The following is a 15,508-nucleotide window of genomic DNA, read 5'->3' as shown; positions in this document are numbered from 1 at the left end:
CCGGTTTGGACCGGTTTTTTGTAGCCCCTTAAATACCCTTTAAAACGCACCCAAGAACGTACGATTTGGTAAAAAAACGAGAGAGATATGAATTAAAATGTAAATTACTTTTGGGAATAATAGATGTACCAGACTTATTTTATAGAAGCACCAATACCTAATGGAATTTAACGTTCTTGGGCTCGTTTTGAAGCTATTAGAGATGTTAATAAATTTACCGATTCATAATTTTAAAATATTGGCCTAAAGACCGGTCATAAACCGGTTAAAACTGATGCAGACCGAAACCGGTCTATAGACCGCAAAAAACCGCGGTCTGCGGTCTTTTTGTGGTCCGGTCTGGTCTTTTGACTTCTGGGGAAAAGGCAGACCGGTTACGGTTACGGTTAACGCCCCTGGGCATCAAAAAACCGGACCGAACCGGACTTTCAAACACTAACATTTTGCGAGGACGGGGTTGCGGGTACATTGACTTGAATGACACTGGTGGCAGAGCATAGAGGTATCAGAAGGGACAGACAGGCGAACTTAAAGAGGCCAGATATGTTTGAAGGAGTGGTAGTGTTAAGCATTAAGCACGTACGTTGGAGTTGATGAGATCGATGGGAACACTCGACGGGTCTTATTCGACCATCAAGCGCCGAAAATCAGTTGATATATGTTCGGAATGAAGTAGAGCCACAACGGCATCGAACATCGCTCAACAAACCCCAATGAAGTTGTTCAACCAATCTTGAGCGCGCTGGCAGCGTCGTTTAGCACGTTCCAGCTTGAAGCTGGTTTCAAATGGGCAAGAGTACTAACTTTGAGCCGAAAAATGGCGTTCAGCGCTCACTGGGAGTTCGTCAAACTTGAAGGGTGCAGTCTGTTCAATGGGGTAAGATGAGAGTTTAAAATTAGAACAGAGCAATCACGTGCATTCCTACAGCTTACTTACACCCCCATTTGTTCAAAATGCTGATGGCATCTGGAGTGAATCTCCGCTTGACAGGTTTCTGATGTAGCTGCATTCGGCATGACTGGCAGGTTTGTCGGAGCTTTAGCTGTAAACATCAGCTCCAGCAGTGCAACATCTGGCTCACAGGTTTTCCATTCTCCTCTGTATAACCTGTAGTGCCAATTTTATTCGAGCGCTGAATTATAATGTTCAAGAGAAAATTCATAACAAGAGAGTAAATAAAGTATCTAATGAGTCCTTCTAAATGCTCACAAGTGAAAAAAAGCAAGGATTTCGCGGATTTTGACCTTAGTGAGAAATTAACGAGAGAGATGAATATCACCAAGTTGTTTAAACTCTGCACCATATTTGGTCATTTCCAACTTCAACCACAACCAAACACAATGTTCTCTCCTTCACCACAACCACCATGTATGGTAGGCGGGAGCACCACAGTTCAATTTCGAAATTTGATTTCTGATTTCTGGGTTGAACCGCGGTGATGGAGCCCTAACCTGAACCTATGTGCAGATTTTGACCTGTTTTCATGAGATAAAAAGAAGGAAAAATTTCACTAAAGTTTTCTCAGCTCATGCCGAGGGAGGTGGAGAAGTGATGGCAGGCACTGTACACGATTTAACAGGATTATAAAATTTATTCCTTAAACTACTATACATCAAATTATACTTAAATTCTAAGAGAGGGAGTTCGAGACCCTGGAATGTACCACCAAGAATCCTCACTGTCGACAGCCGAGTTTGGGCACATCTGGGAGTCAACATGTGGACCAGGCGGCCATGGTTGAGTGGGATGCAGTGGTGGCCTCATTGCAGAGGGTGCTGGCATTTTCGCAGGGCTGGTTAGTGGGGAGGCGCAGGGTACGCACCTGGCTGCACAGTAGGTGCTGTATCCCCTGTTGTTTCACCAAGTGTGGGTCCTCGTTGATGGGCCAGATTCTGTCTGTAGGGGCATTTTCGTGGGCTGATTCCATTGGTGTGGGTAGATGGTGGTTTTATGGATCTTCAGGCGTTCTCATGGGCAGTTAGTCGTAATCCGAGGGTTGTGTTTGCGAGGGGGGTCGATGTGGGTGGTGGTTGTGTTTGCCGTGGCACATGGTGGACCAGTTCTCGTCACATTTGAAGCGAGGTATGCATGGTCAGGTCGACACAGCCGATGTGGGGTGAGGTGGGAGGAGTGCCCAGGCTTTGCCCTGGTGGGCATTTGCCAGGGCGGTGAGGCGGGAGGTGATGGTGGTGGGCTGTTAGCAAATATGGGGCTGAACAGAGTGGGAGCTCACCTGAAGGGGCCTGTGACTGTTTTCTTGGTCCTTGTCGGTCATAGCAAGGGTGCAAGGTGGGCAGGAAGAGGCTGCGAAAGGTGGGGCACAGGCAAGCAAATGGCGGTGGTGGTGATGAGAAAGCGGTTGTGACAGGTGACATGGGATCATCACACTCATAACTTGTGGCGGAGTTTCAAATTTATGTGTGAAAATGCGAAATCCAAGCAAAATCTCGAAGAACAACTTGAGAACAACACATTGTTACCTGGTGTGTTGCTTCTCACATGATGTGTAGTTCTCCTCATCTGTGTGTGTGTGTCTCCCCTTGCGCACCATGATGCATCCGTAAGTGGAAAAGATAATCAACCAAATACTACATGTAGGTCACATGACCTACTTTATGGGTCAAATCTGGGCTTACTGATCATTGTGCTGGGTATTTATCTGCCAGTTATCTGCCCAGCAAAGCCTGGGATTTTATATTTCATATATTTCTCAATGAATATAGCACTTCCATTGCTGAATTTTGGCATGCACATACTAACAGCTGTAAGCTATAATTTCTTCTCACAGAGATAAATGATTTATGTAGCCAATGTGGAGACTTCGAGGCCAAAGTTATCTGCCACCCCAAAAAGTTATCTGCCATTAGTCACATGCACGTGACGAAACCAGAATCCCTGGAAATTCAAACTGTCGTTGACAACACAGAGACAATTCTTGACTTAGAAGAAAACTGCAGTTCAGAGAGGAGGTGCCTGGGGTTCTGATAAAAAATTTCTAGGAGGAACTGTTGAGACCATGTAGTTATATTAGTTTTGTTGGGTTGTCACCTGGCTTGTTCATCTGTGTGCGAAGCGCGCAACAAATTTTTTGGCCAACTCCAAGCAGCCTTACCTCTAGAAGCACCCAAGCCATATTGATCAAAAACAAATTTGACACAATGTGGTGTTGGGAATATCTGAGTGAATTCTTTTCATTTTATTTCTTTTCTATGTTTTGCTTTCTTTTGACACCCAGCACATTGAACGCAAAACCAAAATCTGCACATAGGTTTGGGTTAGGGCTCCATCACCACAGTTCAACCAAAAAATCAGAAATCAAATTGAACCGCGGCGCTCCCACCTACTGTAACTGTGACCATCTCTCCTCAGAGTCCCCTTGCCCATCTACCTGCTTGCCCCTTTGTTATCATTATGTTGCCTTGTTTCCACTCTGTACTGTCCCCCCCTGTTGTTTCCTCCTTTGTGCCTGTCCACTTCCCATGCGCCTGTGCATGCTCATTACTGTCTGGTCGCTTTCCTGGGCTTTTGTCAGTGCCCAATACCCCACTTGTATTTTATTTCTCTGTAGACTCGACTCGACAACATTTCCTAACGAGGACCGCTCACTCTTTTTTGATATATAGGTTTCACTTTCAGGTGGCAGCAACAGACAACGTGTAAGCCAGTCGGTCCATCATCACATCGACATCTTTTCACCCACTTCCGTTTTAATGCCTCGCCAAGCTGCACCACATCCCACCCCAGCCATTATGCTACTGCTTCCCCTCCAGTTTTCTCGAGACTCCCCTTTGACGTGCCCATTTCACCATTGCATTTCAGAGGACATTGATAGGGATGGGCTTGAGGGTGTTGTTGGGAACAGAAGCATGAATGGCTGGGAAATGGCCGCTACAGAAGGATGTCACCGTTTTTATGATACCATGTTTTTTGTTGTTGCGTTATGAATATATGCCATATTTTATGCTCCTCCTTGCGCTGCATAAGAACTGAACACATCAACCTGAACAGCCATACTTAGAATGAATGTTGAGAATTGTGGCTCATAGGGAATTAACATAGGCTGGGGGAGCTGTCCTCCCAGCTGATCCCCAGCTGTTGGTGACAGGTCACCCCAACATCGACCTGGAGACACACTGGTATTAGCCGGATGCATATGTTGTGAGAATATTCCCACTACATCAGTAGTGGGTCTTCTGTAGCAGCGTTGATTGGCCAAAAAATCACGTGCCAGATTTTCCCATCACATGTAATCACACTCCTCACTCGCTCAACAGGAAAGACTGTAGATGCAGGAAAAGTCATGTCTCTATATACATCATGTTCTTCACCAGTTACATAGGAGAAAAATCATATACTGAACCGAAACTGACTTCATCATTTGCAGGGGTAGATACTGTAAATTGTCCGTAAATTTTGTACAAGATTAATGTAACGTGCTGCCACTCCACTCTTCTGCAGACATGGCACACTGTACACTATCTGGGTGGTCTTGATCACCTCACTTTAGCTATGTCTCCCATGTCCATATTTCTAGGTCTATCTATCAGACTGTGTGGTAATATTAATCTGGGAATTTAAATAAGAGGAAAACGAAATCTCCATGTTGATGAAGAATGAGGGCACAAAGTCTGCAAAGTCCAACTGGTTTTCAATTTGCTTAACACTGCTCATCGCCGCTGCAAGGAGCTGGCCAAAGGCCGGGTGACAAGCAGCGGCCTCCTTTGACAAGCTAGATATTCAATGCTCCAATGGAGCTCTCATGAAAAAACGAAAAATAACAGGATCAGATTAAGAATGACGAAACAACTACAATTTGAAAGTTTTTTTGTTGGGTGAAACCATTACTAACATATATAAAGTACAGATTTAGAAGTGAGGTTTTTGTTGATGAAGTCAACCTCTAGTTTCAAAAAGATTTTATTAATTGTCCACTTAATGGTCATAATCACTTTCAATTTTTTCGCCACTGTGTCGAGACAGAATATATCTGGCACCAGTTACCATACACTTCCAAATGTGAAAGTAAACAGATACTCAGTGCGCCAGATGTCAATTTTCATTTGAAGACATAAGTTGCTCCATACTTGAATGCAAAAATTCCTATTTATTAAGACAACCAATTCAACCTTTTTTGCTGGAAGGTAGCGGGCCATGTGGCTTGCCGCCCTATGTCGTTATCGGATCAATTTGTCCCAGAAGGGCAAAGGTACTGATCACATTTCAACTTCCAGGTCCCACACATTTTTTCAATTTGGCGGTGTACATACTTCGTACATACGTACAACCAATCCTTACCAAAAATCTCAAACGTCTACAAAACTACACTTACCATCTTCTCTCTCATTTATTACATTGGTTCTGTCCCCCTCATCTACCATTCAGATTATCCCTACTTAGCTCTCACTCACAACGAGCTGGCGAGGTATCTCTCGTAGTTACCTGAATTACTTATGTAATGTAGTCAGCCAATTTATTATTCTATTCTACACCACCAAAAGGTCGCCAGGTCACAGGCACCTGGATCAAATGATGTAATCACACCTAGTTTCCATGTCGCGTCAACCCATTGACAGCTGGGCGCCATGTGAACTTTGCACTAAACACAGCATGGCACCAGGGATACCTGTCCCCGGGGTGGAGTGAGATGTTGAGGATAGGTGGTCATTCAGGGAATGCTGGTATATTGGGCTGGGTATGAGCTACTGGGGTTTACATGTTTACATCTCATTTTCATAAATTTATTCATCCTCATTTGCACCTTGCTTTATTTCAATTTGAGAACATAAACAAAAGAATAGATTGCATTTTGACAACGGGCTACACAAGAGTTATATACAGCTACTTTATCTACTACTCATATAGGTTGACACTGTTTGTGGTGGTGTCAAGCAGGCTGATCTGTAATAAGGCATTGGATGAGTTGGTAGGCCGTCATGAAGGGTTACTGGGTACTAGTGTTTGAAAGTTAGGTTAGTTAACTGGAAAATAACCGGAAAATAACTGGACCTAACCGCAACACTAACCTAACCGCAGTTAGGGTTAGTTGATTTCGAAAATGGAATAACCGGTTATTTTGTGGTTAACTAACTGTTAAATAACCGGTTATAACCAGCCCTATTATACACCTTCAAAACGCACTTGAGAACATTGAAAATGCTTAAAATTTGACTAAGTTACAGTCAAATCTCTAAAATATCACTCAAATGTGTAGACTTTCAAGGATAATTGCATAAATATGTCAATTCTTCACCGATTTTAGCGTTCTTGGGCTCGTTTTAAAGCTAGAATATGCAGAAATAATATCTATCAAGATACATATGAGCATATTTGCCTTGTTATAACTGATTCTTTATTTTTCGGTCCTAACCAGTTAGTAACTGCAAATAACCAACCGTAACTGGTCAGTTGTGGTCCGGTTAGGTTATTTTAGGTTTCGGGACAAAGGCTAACCGGTCTCGGTCTCGGTTAGAGCCCCTGGGCACCCAATAACCGGACCTAACCAGACTTTCGAACACTACTGGGTACGTACCTAGAACAGATGCACGAACAAGGTAAAAAGGAGGGGTGTGATGTGATGTTGCTCACCTGGACGTTGTTCGGTGTTTGTTGTGCATTGTCGTTGGTCCGTTGCTAGTTGTCACATTGCCGTCGATGACGTGGCCCCTGTTTCTTATGTGAAAAAAAGAGAGGAGGGGTGTCGTCTTGCTCACCTCAACGTCGTTCGTTGTTGTAGATCATTGCCAATGGCAATATGGCCTGGGCTCCTTTAGTCAAAAACGGAGGGAGAGGGGTATAGTGTTACTCACCTGGACATTCACCATCGTTGGTCATCCTCATTTGTCGGCATTTGTCTGTTGCAAGTTGAGACGGCGACGTGGCACTGCTTTCTCATGTGAAAAAAGGAAAGGGGTACAGCAGTCACCTTGCTCACCTTATTTCAAAGGGACGGTGACAATGATTTGCGTCGTCACCGTCTGGACAATGTGGCATGTCCGCTGGTGTGCCAGGTCGTCTTCATCCCGTTGAAATGTGGTGTGCTGACGGGCTGGTTACCTGGTGTTGCATCGTTGAGGGCATTTGAACGATTGATGCAGGGTGCTGGTGGTTATTGACGGTGGTGACAGAGAAGAATGGTGCCGGAGACGGAAGGTGAGAGTGAGGAAGGTTGAGCTGGGGTTGGAAGTATTTGAACCTGCGGAGTGTCTGAGTTTGAAATGACTTGGGTGAAATTTCGCTCACTGTGCACGGCAAATGTTGTTACAAGCTGTATTTGCGTACGACTAATGTATATTTCAAAGTGCAAAAGCACTACATTAACCGTCTCTTACATAGCCCTTGCCTTTGAGTGAAATCTAGCAGTTATACTAATTTTGTGGTAAGGTGGTCGCTACGTTTACAGCGGAGCTGGTGCCCATGTATGAACCAGCTGATGGCCAGCTGGGCCTGGGCACAGCATGTGGATCAGGTAACTCACAGGTGACAGATTTGATGAGCATCAGGAAATTTGGCAACCCGCCATCAACCTGTGCGCCAATTGGCGGTGTATTCGTAAGTTTTGACTTACATAGTATGCTATTTCTTCCCTCAATCCACGGGCGATTTCCCGTGGGCATAACCACCTTCGTTACGCCAGTTCGTCCTGCTCAATCCATAGGCTCTGTCAAGCTCCGGAATGCCCGTCATGGTCAACCTGAGAACGCCTTGTATTTGGAAGAAGTCGCCTTTACTGTGTATTATCCAACAGAAAAACCAACCAACTTACAACAGGGCGTTGATTGGTTCATTCGGCAAGTTCTTTGAAACAGAATTTTCACACATCACAATTTATCATTGCTACCAGACCTATCAAAGAATCTTTGAATGGTTTCGCCTCATTTTTGGGTATGCGTACTTCCACACTCAAATTCGCAAGTCTCAGCAAAATATGACAGGAATTTCAACCTGGCTTCTATGGCCTGTCGTCTATCTATTTGGCTCACTGATTAAGGTATGTGCCGTTACAGTTGGTATTTTTTTACATGCTTACCACCCAATAGATACCAGCATACCCGAACGCTCCCCTTCTCAATCCCATGGAGTCTACCACGGAGTCGGAAAAACCATCATCATCAAGTCAATGGCCTCTCATCATTTTTTCTCATGGTCTGGGTGGAAGCCGTACAGCTTATAGGTCGGTGATTTCAATCGCGTGGCGTCATCCTGGTGGTTGAATGCGCAGCAACCTATGAAGTCAGCTCTGTTGCCACCTTGCCGCATCGGGAAGAGTTGTTCTTGCTGTTGAGCATCGAGACGGGACAGGTACCGCTTGCATTCCACAGTCTTGGAAAGTGGATGGAAAACGAACATCTCGGACATTGCTTTATCTCCGTGAAAATGATATACGGTAAAGATCCTCGCGCTCAGTTGCAAACTTCGCGTTCTTATTTGACGTCGTAGCTGGGAAGATGATGATACCGTTCAACAGAAACCTTTCGCACTTCGCGTGGAACAACTCGCCTTTCGCCATCAAGAGTTGTACATCGCGTACTCCACCTTTCGCCATTTTGTCCAAAACGACCCTGTGGAAATTGATACCATTGACGGCCCTCCCATTTCAATAGAAGGTTGGACCAACGTGAATAGTGAAGGCAGGCCCTCCATCAACTGCGACGAAGACGTGATTCTTGCCGGACACTCTTTTGGTGGGTGTACAATGGTGGGCATTTCGATTGTCAGGTTCGGTTACTTATTTATGAAAGGCACATTGGTAGCTTTCAATTCTTTCCACTCCACCTGCGCAGGGCTTTGGTTCAATACCAGTCAGCAAAGTGGTTATACTCGATCCATGGCTAGAGCCCCTTCCATCTCCTGGGCCCACTCCTTTTGTCCGACCAGAAGGACCGGGTATGCCGCCCATCTCAACCGACGTCGACTATATCCAGGAGTCTCTCAAATCATCACTGACTGACAAACTTGACTCTCCTCATCCTCGGATGCTAGTAATTAACTCTGAAACATTTACCCTCTGGAAGGATCACTTTGCACGCCTGCAAGAAGTAGTTTCAGGATGGGAGCCACACGGCGGACGAATACTGACATTGGGTAACTAAACAATTGAGACTTTCTCCACCTGCCAATGCTCACTCTTCTGGGGCTTAGTTGGCTCTGTGCACACCTCATTCTCCGATTTCCCTGTCATGCCGATCATTAGAAAGAAGTCTGCTAGACCTTTGTTAGAGACGATATCAACGCTCTCTCTTGCATTTTTGGACGACCGCCTTGAGGAAACCCTGGTCTCCGAGGTTTCAACCACAAATATGGAAATAGAGGTCATTGGGCTTAAAAAGGACGGAAAGCCCAAAAGAAAGCTAATCGGGAATGTAGGAGATGTCATTGTACTGTAGATTTTGCGTGCATTACGGATGCGCAAGAGATTTAAAATACAAAGACGTTCTAAATTTTTCAAGTCTATTCTAACATGTTTCTACCTCGGTTTTTCTGAGGCTGACGCAATCAAAGCTGGCTTTGTCCCTCAACACATCATGAACGTACGACCAATCCGGGTACGTGGAATACAATCCGACTCTCTTGTTTCAGTAATTCGAGGAAAACTTTAGGTCGATGATCTCACAGGTATGCAGGCGTGCAACTTGCAGAATCTGCCGGAGAACTATACCATGAGATACTGTATGTCTGTCGCGAACACAAAAACCTTTCCGATAGACAAAGCCATCAAACAGATCTCTACCACGCTATGTCTTGGCCTTCTCTTTCTTATGTGGCCGAGGATCATAAGGGTCGAATTGTCGGATACATCCTTGCCAAAATGTGCGCTGTTCTTCACTCATTTGTTGCAACTTAACATATAGATGTCATATAAAGGGATGAGGAAGTAGCAGAGGGCGAGGAGCCACACGGCCATGTCACTTCAATCTCTGTGCTACGATCATATCGACGGTTAGGCCTTGCGAAGAAGCTGATGATACAGTCACGTATGCATTTATCCATGTATGCTGGAGGCATCCTCATACGATGCTCTCGCAGAGCAAGCGATGTGCGCAATCTACAACGCGTCGTACGTTTCATTACACGTACGAAAATCCAACCGGGCTGCTTTGGGCCTGTACCGCGACACCTTGGGTTTTACAGTCAAGGACATCGAAAAGAAATATTGTAGGTCTCCCCTTTGATTCACTTGGACCTTGGTTGAAGATGTTCAGACGCGGATGGAGAAGATGCATATGCAATGCATCTTCCGCTGAAGTGACAATCATAGAAGCATGAAGATACATAAAAATCAAGAATATCCCTAAATTATACAATACACTCCTACAGACTAATAAGGTCCGCAATCTCTGCACTCGGTTTTGACGGCCTCTTCAAGGGATCACCATTGTTCTGTTTGTGTATGGCGCCTCTCAAAGACGCCACAGCGTCTTGAATAATTTTGGCCGTTGAAAGGCCAAGCTCGTAGTATCCATCGTTCGTTTGCGCACCAAACATCCCCATGTGTGCCTGTAGTTCGTCAGGCGCAGTGCTGTTCTTCGCCGGTAGGAAATGCGAAAAACTCCTGGAGGTGACCTTAGGAAGGACAACGAATGTCCGGGAATTAAGGAAAGCTGGCGGTGATGGGGGTAAAATGGCATAAAACCTGAAAAGCACGTAAGGGCAATTCTGTATGCGCGTTAGACTATGAAAAACACGTACGACCTAAAGGTGACACCATCCTTATCCTCAATGTCAATTAAGGCTTCCACCCGTTTCGACAGACCTTCTTCGTCCCATAAATTACCAACATATTTCATGTGATCTGTGGCCCATGAGAAACCTTGACTCAAGTCCTCCCGTCTGTAGTAAGCCGTTCCAGCTGCTGCCCCAGCCAGTATCGCCCCGCCCACTGCAAATGCAGCAGGTCCTGCCCATCGTCCCCATCCCGAAGCAGCCTGGGTGTTGGCTGCAGCGGGTGGGGGTGTTGTCGTTTTAGCGCTGAACCCGGGGAATGATCCCAGAAGTGTTCCAATCGATTTTGCAGCATCGGCGTATTTAGTTGCGCTGTTTTTGACAACGAAAGGATGTAAACCGTAGTACTACAACACTATTCAGTTTGATAGTAGAAATGCAGGTAGATGAATTTACGGGTGTGTCAAATGCAATGCACGCAATGATCTTCGGCCACAAGGGAGCTTGAGCATCTGGCCGTGAGTTGACAAACTCACGAAGGGTGTCAGCAGCAAGTAGGCCGCCCATACTGAAGGCACTCAATTAGATCGAGTGCGCGCGTTGAATATTTGGCAGGCAACGTACCTGTGCCCGCACAAGACGATCTTGGCATTACCTGCTCCTCCACCAGAAGCAACCTCACGCTCGACGGTCAAGGTGGTAAGCCAGTCTGCGAAACGGACTACCGCTTTGTCCTATCGTAGAGAACGAGGTCAGTCTTAGGAATCAAGAAACCTCAGCCATACGTACCAACTCCCCTTTAGTCTAGGTATCAAGATAGCCGTTCTTTAGCTGGAAATGGGCTGCAATTGCATCGGTACACGTCACCTCGTACGCAGGGAACACCAAACATTCCACCTTAACATTCGATATGGTCTCCGAGAGGATGTGCTCCAGTCTCTTGGGAAATTCTCGAAATGTTTGGTCGGTCCCTTTGAACCCGTGGATGAAGACGACAATAAGTGAATCTGGAACCGATTTCGTCGGAGCCAGTTCATTCGCCGCATCTCGCTGTTCAGATTTCGTCGATTCAGTGGTCATGGGTTTATCCGACGTCGACGGGCCATGAATGAGTCTGACTCTGTTTACAGATGTTGAATGGCTACATTTGCAGCGCTCCCGAGCATATAAAAACCTTGGCGATGTATCCAGGTTCTCCAGCTGGTCTCATCCCCACCACTTACGAGTTTTCGTTGAACGTAACTCTGTCCCCTTCCCCTTCCCCTTCCCCAATCTTTCGCTTGAACTTAGTTAATCCGCACACGACAAAATAAACATAATGGTCAAATACGCTGCTTCCATCCTCGTTGCTGCCGCTCTTGTCGCTGCTACCCGTGCCGAGCAACATCATAGCGCTCCGTAAGTTTGTTTACTCATTGCGATATTTTTATGAAGGCGCTAACGGATCGTACAACAGACGAGACCTCACTGATCTCGACCTGTTCGAACGCAAGATCCCCTTCGATCTCGGTGATCTCTCTGCTCGGGACGACGCAGACCTATACACCCGGGACTTTTTCGAGAGTGAGCTCTCGGAACGGGACGTGGAACTCTTGGAGCGGGAACCTAACTTGTGGTTCAAGAATTCAATGTTCGTTTTTCTTCTTGTTACTTTTTTGTTTTGTTTCGTTTTTATGTTGATGCACCTATCTATTTTGTAGTAAGCAATACGCAACCCAATACGGACCGAAGCCCGCCTCGCCTTCTTCCTCTAAGCTGACGACAAGAGAGCTCGACATCGACGCAGAGCTGTTCGAGAGGGACTTGGATGAGCTCATGGAGCGTGGTTTGCAGAAACGCTTCTTGTAAGCCATCCTCCTCTCTCCTCGCTTGTCCTCATGCTGATGGTACACCCTTTAAAAACAGCCTCTTCTTCCGCAAGAAAAAAGCCGACGACGCTGACCTCTCAGAGCGGGACCTTGCCGACGACTCTGACCTCCTCGAGCGCGAGTTTGACGACTCAGACCTTCTTGAGCGGGACTTTGAAGAGCTCGAAGCTCGTGAGAGTCTCTGGGAGAAGATACGGTAAGTCCTCCCTTCTTCTCCTCAATCAATGCATCAACAACGTTCTGATGAAATGTGCAGTAACATCTTCACCGGCAAGAAAGGCAAGAACGACAAGAAGAAGAAAGAGGAGGCGGAGAAGAAGAAGGCTGCTGACGCTAAGAAGAAGGCTGATGCTGACGCTAAGAAGAAGGCTGAAGCTGATGATTTGGCTGAGCGGGACTTTAATGATGAGGACCTGTTTGAGCGCGAGTTTGACGACGAGCTTATGGAGCGCGAGCTCGACGATGAACTCCCTGAGCGTGACTTGGACGAGGAGGTCTTCGAACGGGACATCCCTGAGGAGGACCTGTACCAACGAGACTTTGATGAGGAGATGTATGAGCGCGACATTGAGGATGAGCTTCTTGAGCGGCAGTTTGATGAGGAGTATCTGGTCGAGCGGGAAATTGATGAGTTGGATTGAGCGATGTCAATTTAGATACCAATTGGTGATGAGGCCTTGAGGATGCAGTCCCCTGCCAATGCCATACAAAGTTGGTCTGCCTCGAAAGATTCTGAAAGGGTTCGACTCAATTACCGTCAAAACGAGGGCCGGTTAACGTCCTCAAAAAGCATAAGTATCCGTAAGAGACAGACTCGTTATTGGACTGGAGGTGTTCGAGAATATGGCTGGTAGAATTTGATTCGTGGTATGCAAGTGGTATGTTCCCCTAGGACCTCGCTGGGGTGCAAAGAGGCCCCTACCAGTATTTTGTTTGGCTGTCCCTTTCAAGACGCAAACTGGTCCTTTCACACGTTCCGAACATATGTACTCCTTACCTGTTCCATCTTCCTCTCCTATCTAAATTACATAGGTCAGCCAGGAAGTTTGCTTTCGGGGCTTGCTTATACCTCCATCTATGTAAGTTCGGGAAAGTATCCGGGCCTCCAATTTACACAATTATCTGCAACAGATTGCCCTCTCAATGTCTGTGCGTTTCCTAGAATGTTTGTCGGAGTCCGGAGGTGGTGAAGACACCCTTACCACGAAGAAGCTTCGAAAACTCGACCACACGATTATTAAAGCTCACGTCGAATACGGGGCTCTCTACAACGAAACGGCGCCTGTTTTAAACCTTCCTACCGAAATCCTCTGCCAAATCTTCGAAGACACCCAAGATGCATCGCGGATCCATCGGGCTTCCAGACACCCTTGCGTGGAAGTCATTATTTCACACGTTTGCAGGGGATGGCGTTCAGTCGCGTTGTCCTTCCCACCACTGTGGTCAACATTTCGACATGATAGTATTTGCGACCAGACATATCGTCAGTTGGGAAGTCGGCTAGATGTATACCTGGACAGGTCAGGCTCACACCTACTTGACCTCTACTTCCATTTTGGGTACAGCACGAGATCAACAGGATCGTTCAAGTCCATGCTGGAGAGTACGTTGCCACACGTTGCTCGCTGGAGGCGATTTTTCTTAATTTCCAACGATGCTGAGCCCAGATTGGACTTCTCTGACAGATTATCCCGGTTAGAGGCTCCCAACCTTGAATATCTGTCATTAGGTCCTGCTACGCTACATCCAGGGACCTTTCTACGTGACACTCCAAAGCTATGCTACTTGAGAATGGATACACCATGTCCTTCCCAATACTTCCCGCTCCTTTCCAATATCACCATGTTACGAATTGAGCGTCATTCTGATTCAGGTCGTAGTCGCTTGGGGAGTTGGAACGATTTGCTCGAAATTCTTGCTTTGCCATCGTTGTCCAGTTTGTCGATTTTTGGCCAACACTTTAACAAGCCTGAGTCTCAGCATTCCTCCAACATCATCATGAAGAATTTAAAGCACCTTCGCTTTGGCGAGAACAACCTCTTTCGCCACTTCTTCCCATTATTGTCTGCACCGCTGCTCGAGACACTGGCTCTATGTGACCTTCGCTCACCTTTCGCTGATCTCATGGATAGAGAGCCCTTTTACATGCTACACTCTTTGACTGTAATCTGCTGTCCATATCTCTTCCTTAAACTTGCCGCCATTATCCCTTCTGTCACTCACCTTACCGTCTCAGACTCATTCCCCCCCGAGTGCATGACTGAGCTGTTTAATAAGGGCGGGACCAATCTTTGGGCAAAATTAAAGGTTCTGTCGGGCAAGATCTACGAGGATGGCAGGAGATTCAGTTTCTACCTCGAGTTTGCTCGAATGATGGCAAACCCAGACTTGATTATCCGAATATCCGCCTCTTACATCAAAGAGTTGGCCCGGGAATTCAAGATAGCGCAGCTTCAGGCAATGTGTGTGCTTGAAGAAATGCCCGTGGGGGGTATTCCATGGCCACCAGGTGCTGATGTTCCAGTAGAAACTGATTTCTTTTCTGTAAATTACTATTAAGCTAGTAGTATTAACCACTACCCGAACCAAACACTGTTTTCTGATGCCTCGCGCTGGGGCCCTTCCGACACAACAACTCAGTCTCGTAAAACACAGAACTATACAAAATAATAAAGACGCCTAAGCATCTGTAAGTTGTCGGAAGGATTGGTTGACAACACGCCATCACGACAGTGGACATGAGAGATTATGACTTCGAAAACCTGCACCCCCGGGACTTCCAATCAGTTTCCATTCTTGCTTTAATACAGGCTGTCCAACAACGTACTCAAGAAATTGTGCAGCTGAATGGTGAGCACCGACTGTAGTCGTTAACTGCGTTCCTCCGTCTGAGGACGAGTCTCAATGAAGTTTCTGGGGACAGCATTGGCGGAAGTCAAAGCTCCTCAACGCACAAGTCGAAGTCAGAGGTATGCAGTGA

General features: G+C 46.2%; 7 protein-coding genes across 7 annotated transcripts; 3 read left to right on the top strand and 4 right to left on the bottom strand.

The window, feature by feature from the left end:
- Positions 1-98: 98 nt before the first annotated feature.
- LACBIDRAFT_315543 (uncharacterized protein) lies at positions 99-469 on the bottom strand (the record flags this gene model as incomplete). Its single annotated transcript, XM_001878040.1, has 1 exon — positions 99-469. The coding sequence occupies one exon, from the start codon at positions 467-469 to the stop codon at positions 293-295; it is 177 nt and encodes a 58-aa protein (XP_001878075.1). The 3' UTR covers positions 99-292.
- Positions 470-2,093: 1,624 nt separating this feature from the next.
- Positions 2,094-3,134, bottom strand: LACBIDRAFT_324657 (uncharacterized protein; the record flags this gene model as incomplete). Its single annotated transcript, XM_001878039.1, has 6 exons — positions 2,094-2,195; positions 2,235-2,305; positions 2,501-2,589; positions 2,638-2,685; positions 2,762-2,763; positions 3,114-3,134. The coding sequence occupies 6 exons, from the start codon at positions 3,132-3,134 to the stop codon at positions 2,094-2,096; spliced, it is 333 nt and encodes a 110-aa protein (XP_001878074.1).
- A 2,640-nt stretch (positions 3,135-5,774) lies between these two features.
- Positions 5,775-7,125, bottom strand: LACBIDRAFT_315542 (uncharacterized protein). Its single transcript, XM_001878038.1, has 5 exons — positions 6,933-7,125; positions 6,808-6,881; positions 6,712-6,757; positions 6,531-6,664; positions 5,775-5,899 (listed from the first exon to the last, which is right to left on the bottom strand). The coding sequence occupies exons 1-4, from the start codon at positions 6,989-6,991 to the stop codon at positions 6,583-6,585; spliced, it is 261 nt and encodes an 86-aa protein (XP_001878073.1). The 5' UTR covers positions 6,992-7,125; the 3' UTR covers positions 5,775-5,899; positions 6,531-6,582.
- A 445-nt stretch (positions 7,126-7,570) lies between these two features.
- Positions 7,571-9,384, top strand: LACBIDRAFT_315541 (uncharacterized protein; the record flags this gene model as incomplete). Its single annotated transcript, XM_001878387.1, has 8 exons — positions 7,571-7,788; positions 7,842-7,882; positions 7,933-7,988; positions 8,038-8,171; positions 8,232-8,384; positions 8,438-8,696; positions 8,752-9,082; positions 9,140-9,384. 8 exons carry the CDS (start codon positions 7,571-7,573, stop codon positions 9,382-9,384), a joined length of 1,437 nt encoding a protein of 478 aa, XP_001878422.1.
- Positions 9,385-9,522: 138 nt separating this feature from the next.
- LACBIDRAFT_247328 (uncharacterized protein) lies at positions 9,523-10,247 on the top strand (the record flags this gene model as incomplete). Its single annotated transcript, XM_001878386.1, has 6 exons — positions 9,523-9,543; positions 9,598-9,667; positions 9,721-9,815; positions 9,870-9,972; positions 10,025-10,153; positions 10,201-10,247. The coding sequence occupies 6 exons, from the start codon at positions 9,523-9,525 to the stop codon at positions 10,245-10,247; spliced, it is 465 nt and encodes a 154-aa protein (XP_001878421.1).
- Positions 10,248-10,309: 62 nt separating this feature from the next.
- Positions 10,310-11,740, bottom strand: LACBIDRAFT_315539 (uncharacterized protein; the record flags this gene model as incomplete). The annotated part of the gene is made up of 5 exons (XM_001878037.1): positions 10,310-10,631; positions 10,688-11,067; positions 11,117-11,228; positions 11,285-11,394; positions 11,513-11,740. The coding sequence occupies 5 exons, from the start codon at positions 11,738-11,740 to the stop codon at positions 10,310-10,312; spliced, it is 1,152 nt and encodes a 383-aa protein (XP_001878072.1).
- A 128-nt stretch (positions 11,741-11,868) lies between these two features.
- LACBIDRAFT_293277 (uncharacterized protein) lies at positions 11,869-15,116 on the top strand. Its single transcript, XM_001878385.1, has 8 exons — positions 11,869-12,058; positions 12,117-12,290; positions 12,361-12,504; positions 12,566-12,724; positions 12,785-13,132; positions 13,561-13,607; positions 13,660-13,677; positions 13,712-15,116. Exons 1-8 carry the CDS (start codon positions 11,979-11,981, stop codon positions 15,085-15,087), a joined length of 2,346 nt encoding a protein of 781 aa, XP_001878420.1. The 5' UTR covers positions 11,869-11,978; the 3' UTR covers positions 15,088-15,116.
- The last annotated feature ends 392 nt before the right edge of the window (positions 15,117-15,508 follow it).

This window comes from Laccaria bicolor, genomic scaffold, assembly GCF_000143565.1.
Source record: "Laccaria bicolor S238N-H82 LACBIscaffold_6 genomic scaffold, whole genome shotgun sequence".
Classification (NCBI taxonomy): Eukaryota; Fungi; Basidiomycota; class Agaricomycetes; order Agaricales; family Hydnangiaceae; genus Laccaria; species Laccaria bicolor.
The sequence above is the reverse complement of the archived record's forward strand: the minus strand, read 5'-3'. Positions and strand labels throughout refer to the sequence as shown.

Excerpts from the sequence above, each read along its gene's own strand:
- LACBIDRAFT_315542 (XM_001878038.1), bottom strand. The coding sequence starts at position 6,991 with ATGCCACATTGTCCAGACGGTGACGACGCAAATCATTGTCACCGTCCC. Across the intron at positions 6,882-6,932 it reads CACCGTCCCTTTGAAATAAG|TGCCACGTCGCCGTCTCAAC; the intron begins GTGAGCAAGGTG and ends ATGAGAAAGCAG. Across the intron at positions 6,758-6,807 it reads CAACGATGGTGAATGTCCAG|GCCATATTGCCATTGGCAAT; the intron begins GTGAGTAACACT and ends AAAGGAGCCCAG.
- LACBIDRAFT_293277 (XM_001878385.1), top strand. The coding sequence starts at position 11,979 with ATGGTCAAATACGCTGCTTCCATCCTCGTTGCTGCCGCTCTTGTCGCT. Across the intron at positions 12,291-12,360 it reads TTGTGGTTCAAGAATTCAAT|TAAGCAATACGCAACCCAAT; the intron begins GTTCGTTTTTCT and ends TCTATTTTGTAG. Across the intron at positions 13,133-13,560 it reads GAGCGGCAGTTTGATGAGGA|GTCAGCCAGGAAGTTTGCTT; the intron begins GTATCTGGTCGA and ends TAAATTACATAG.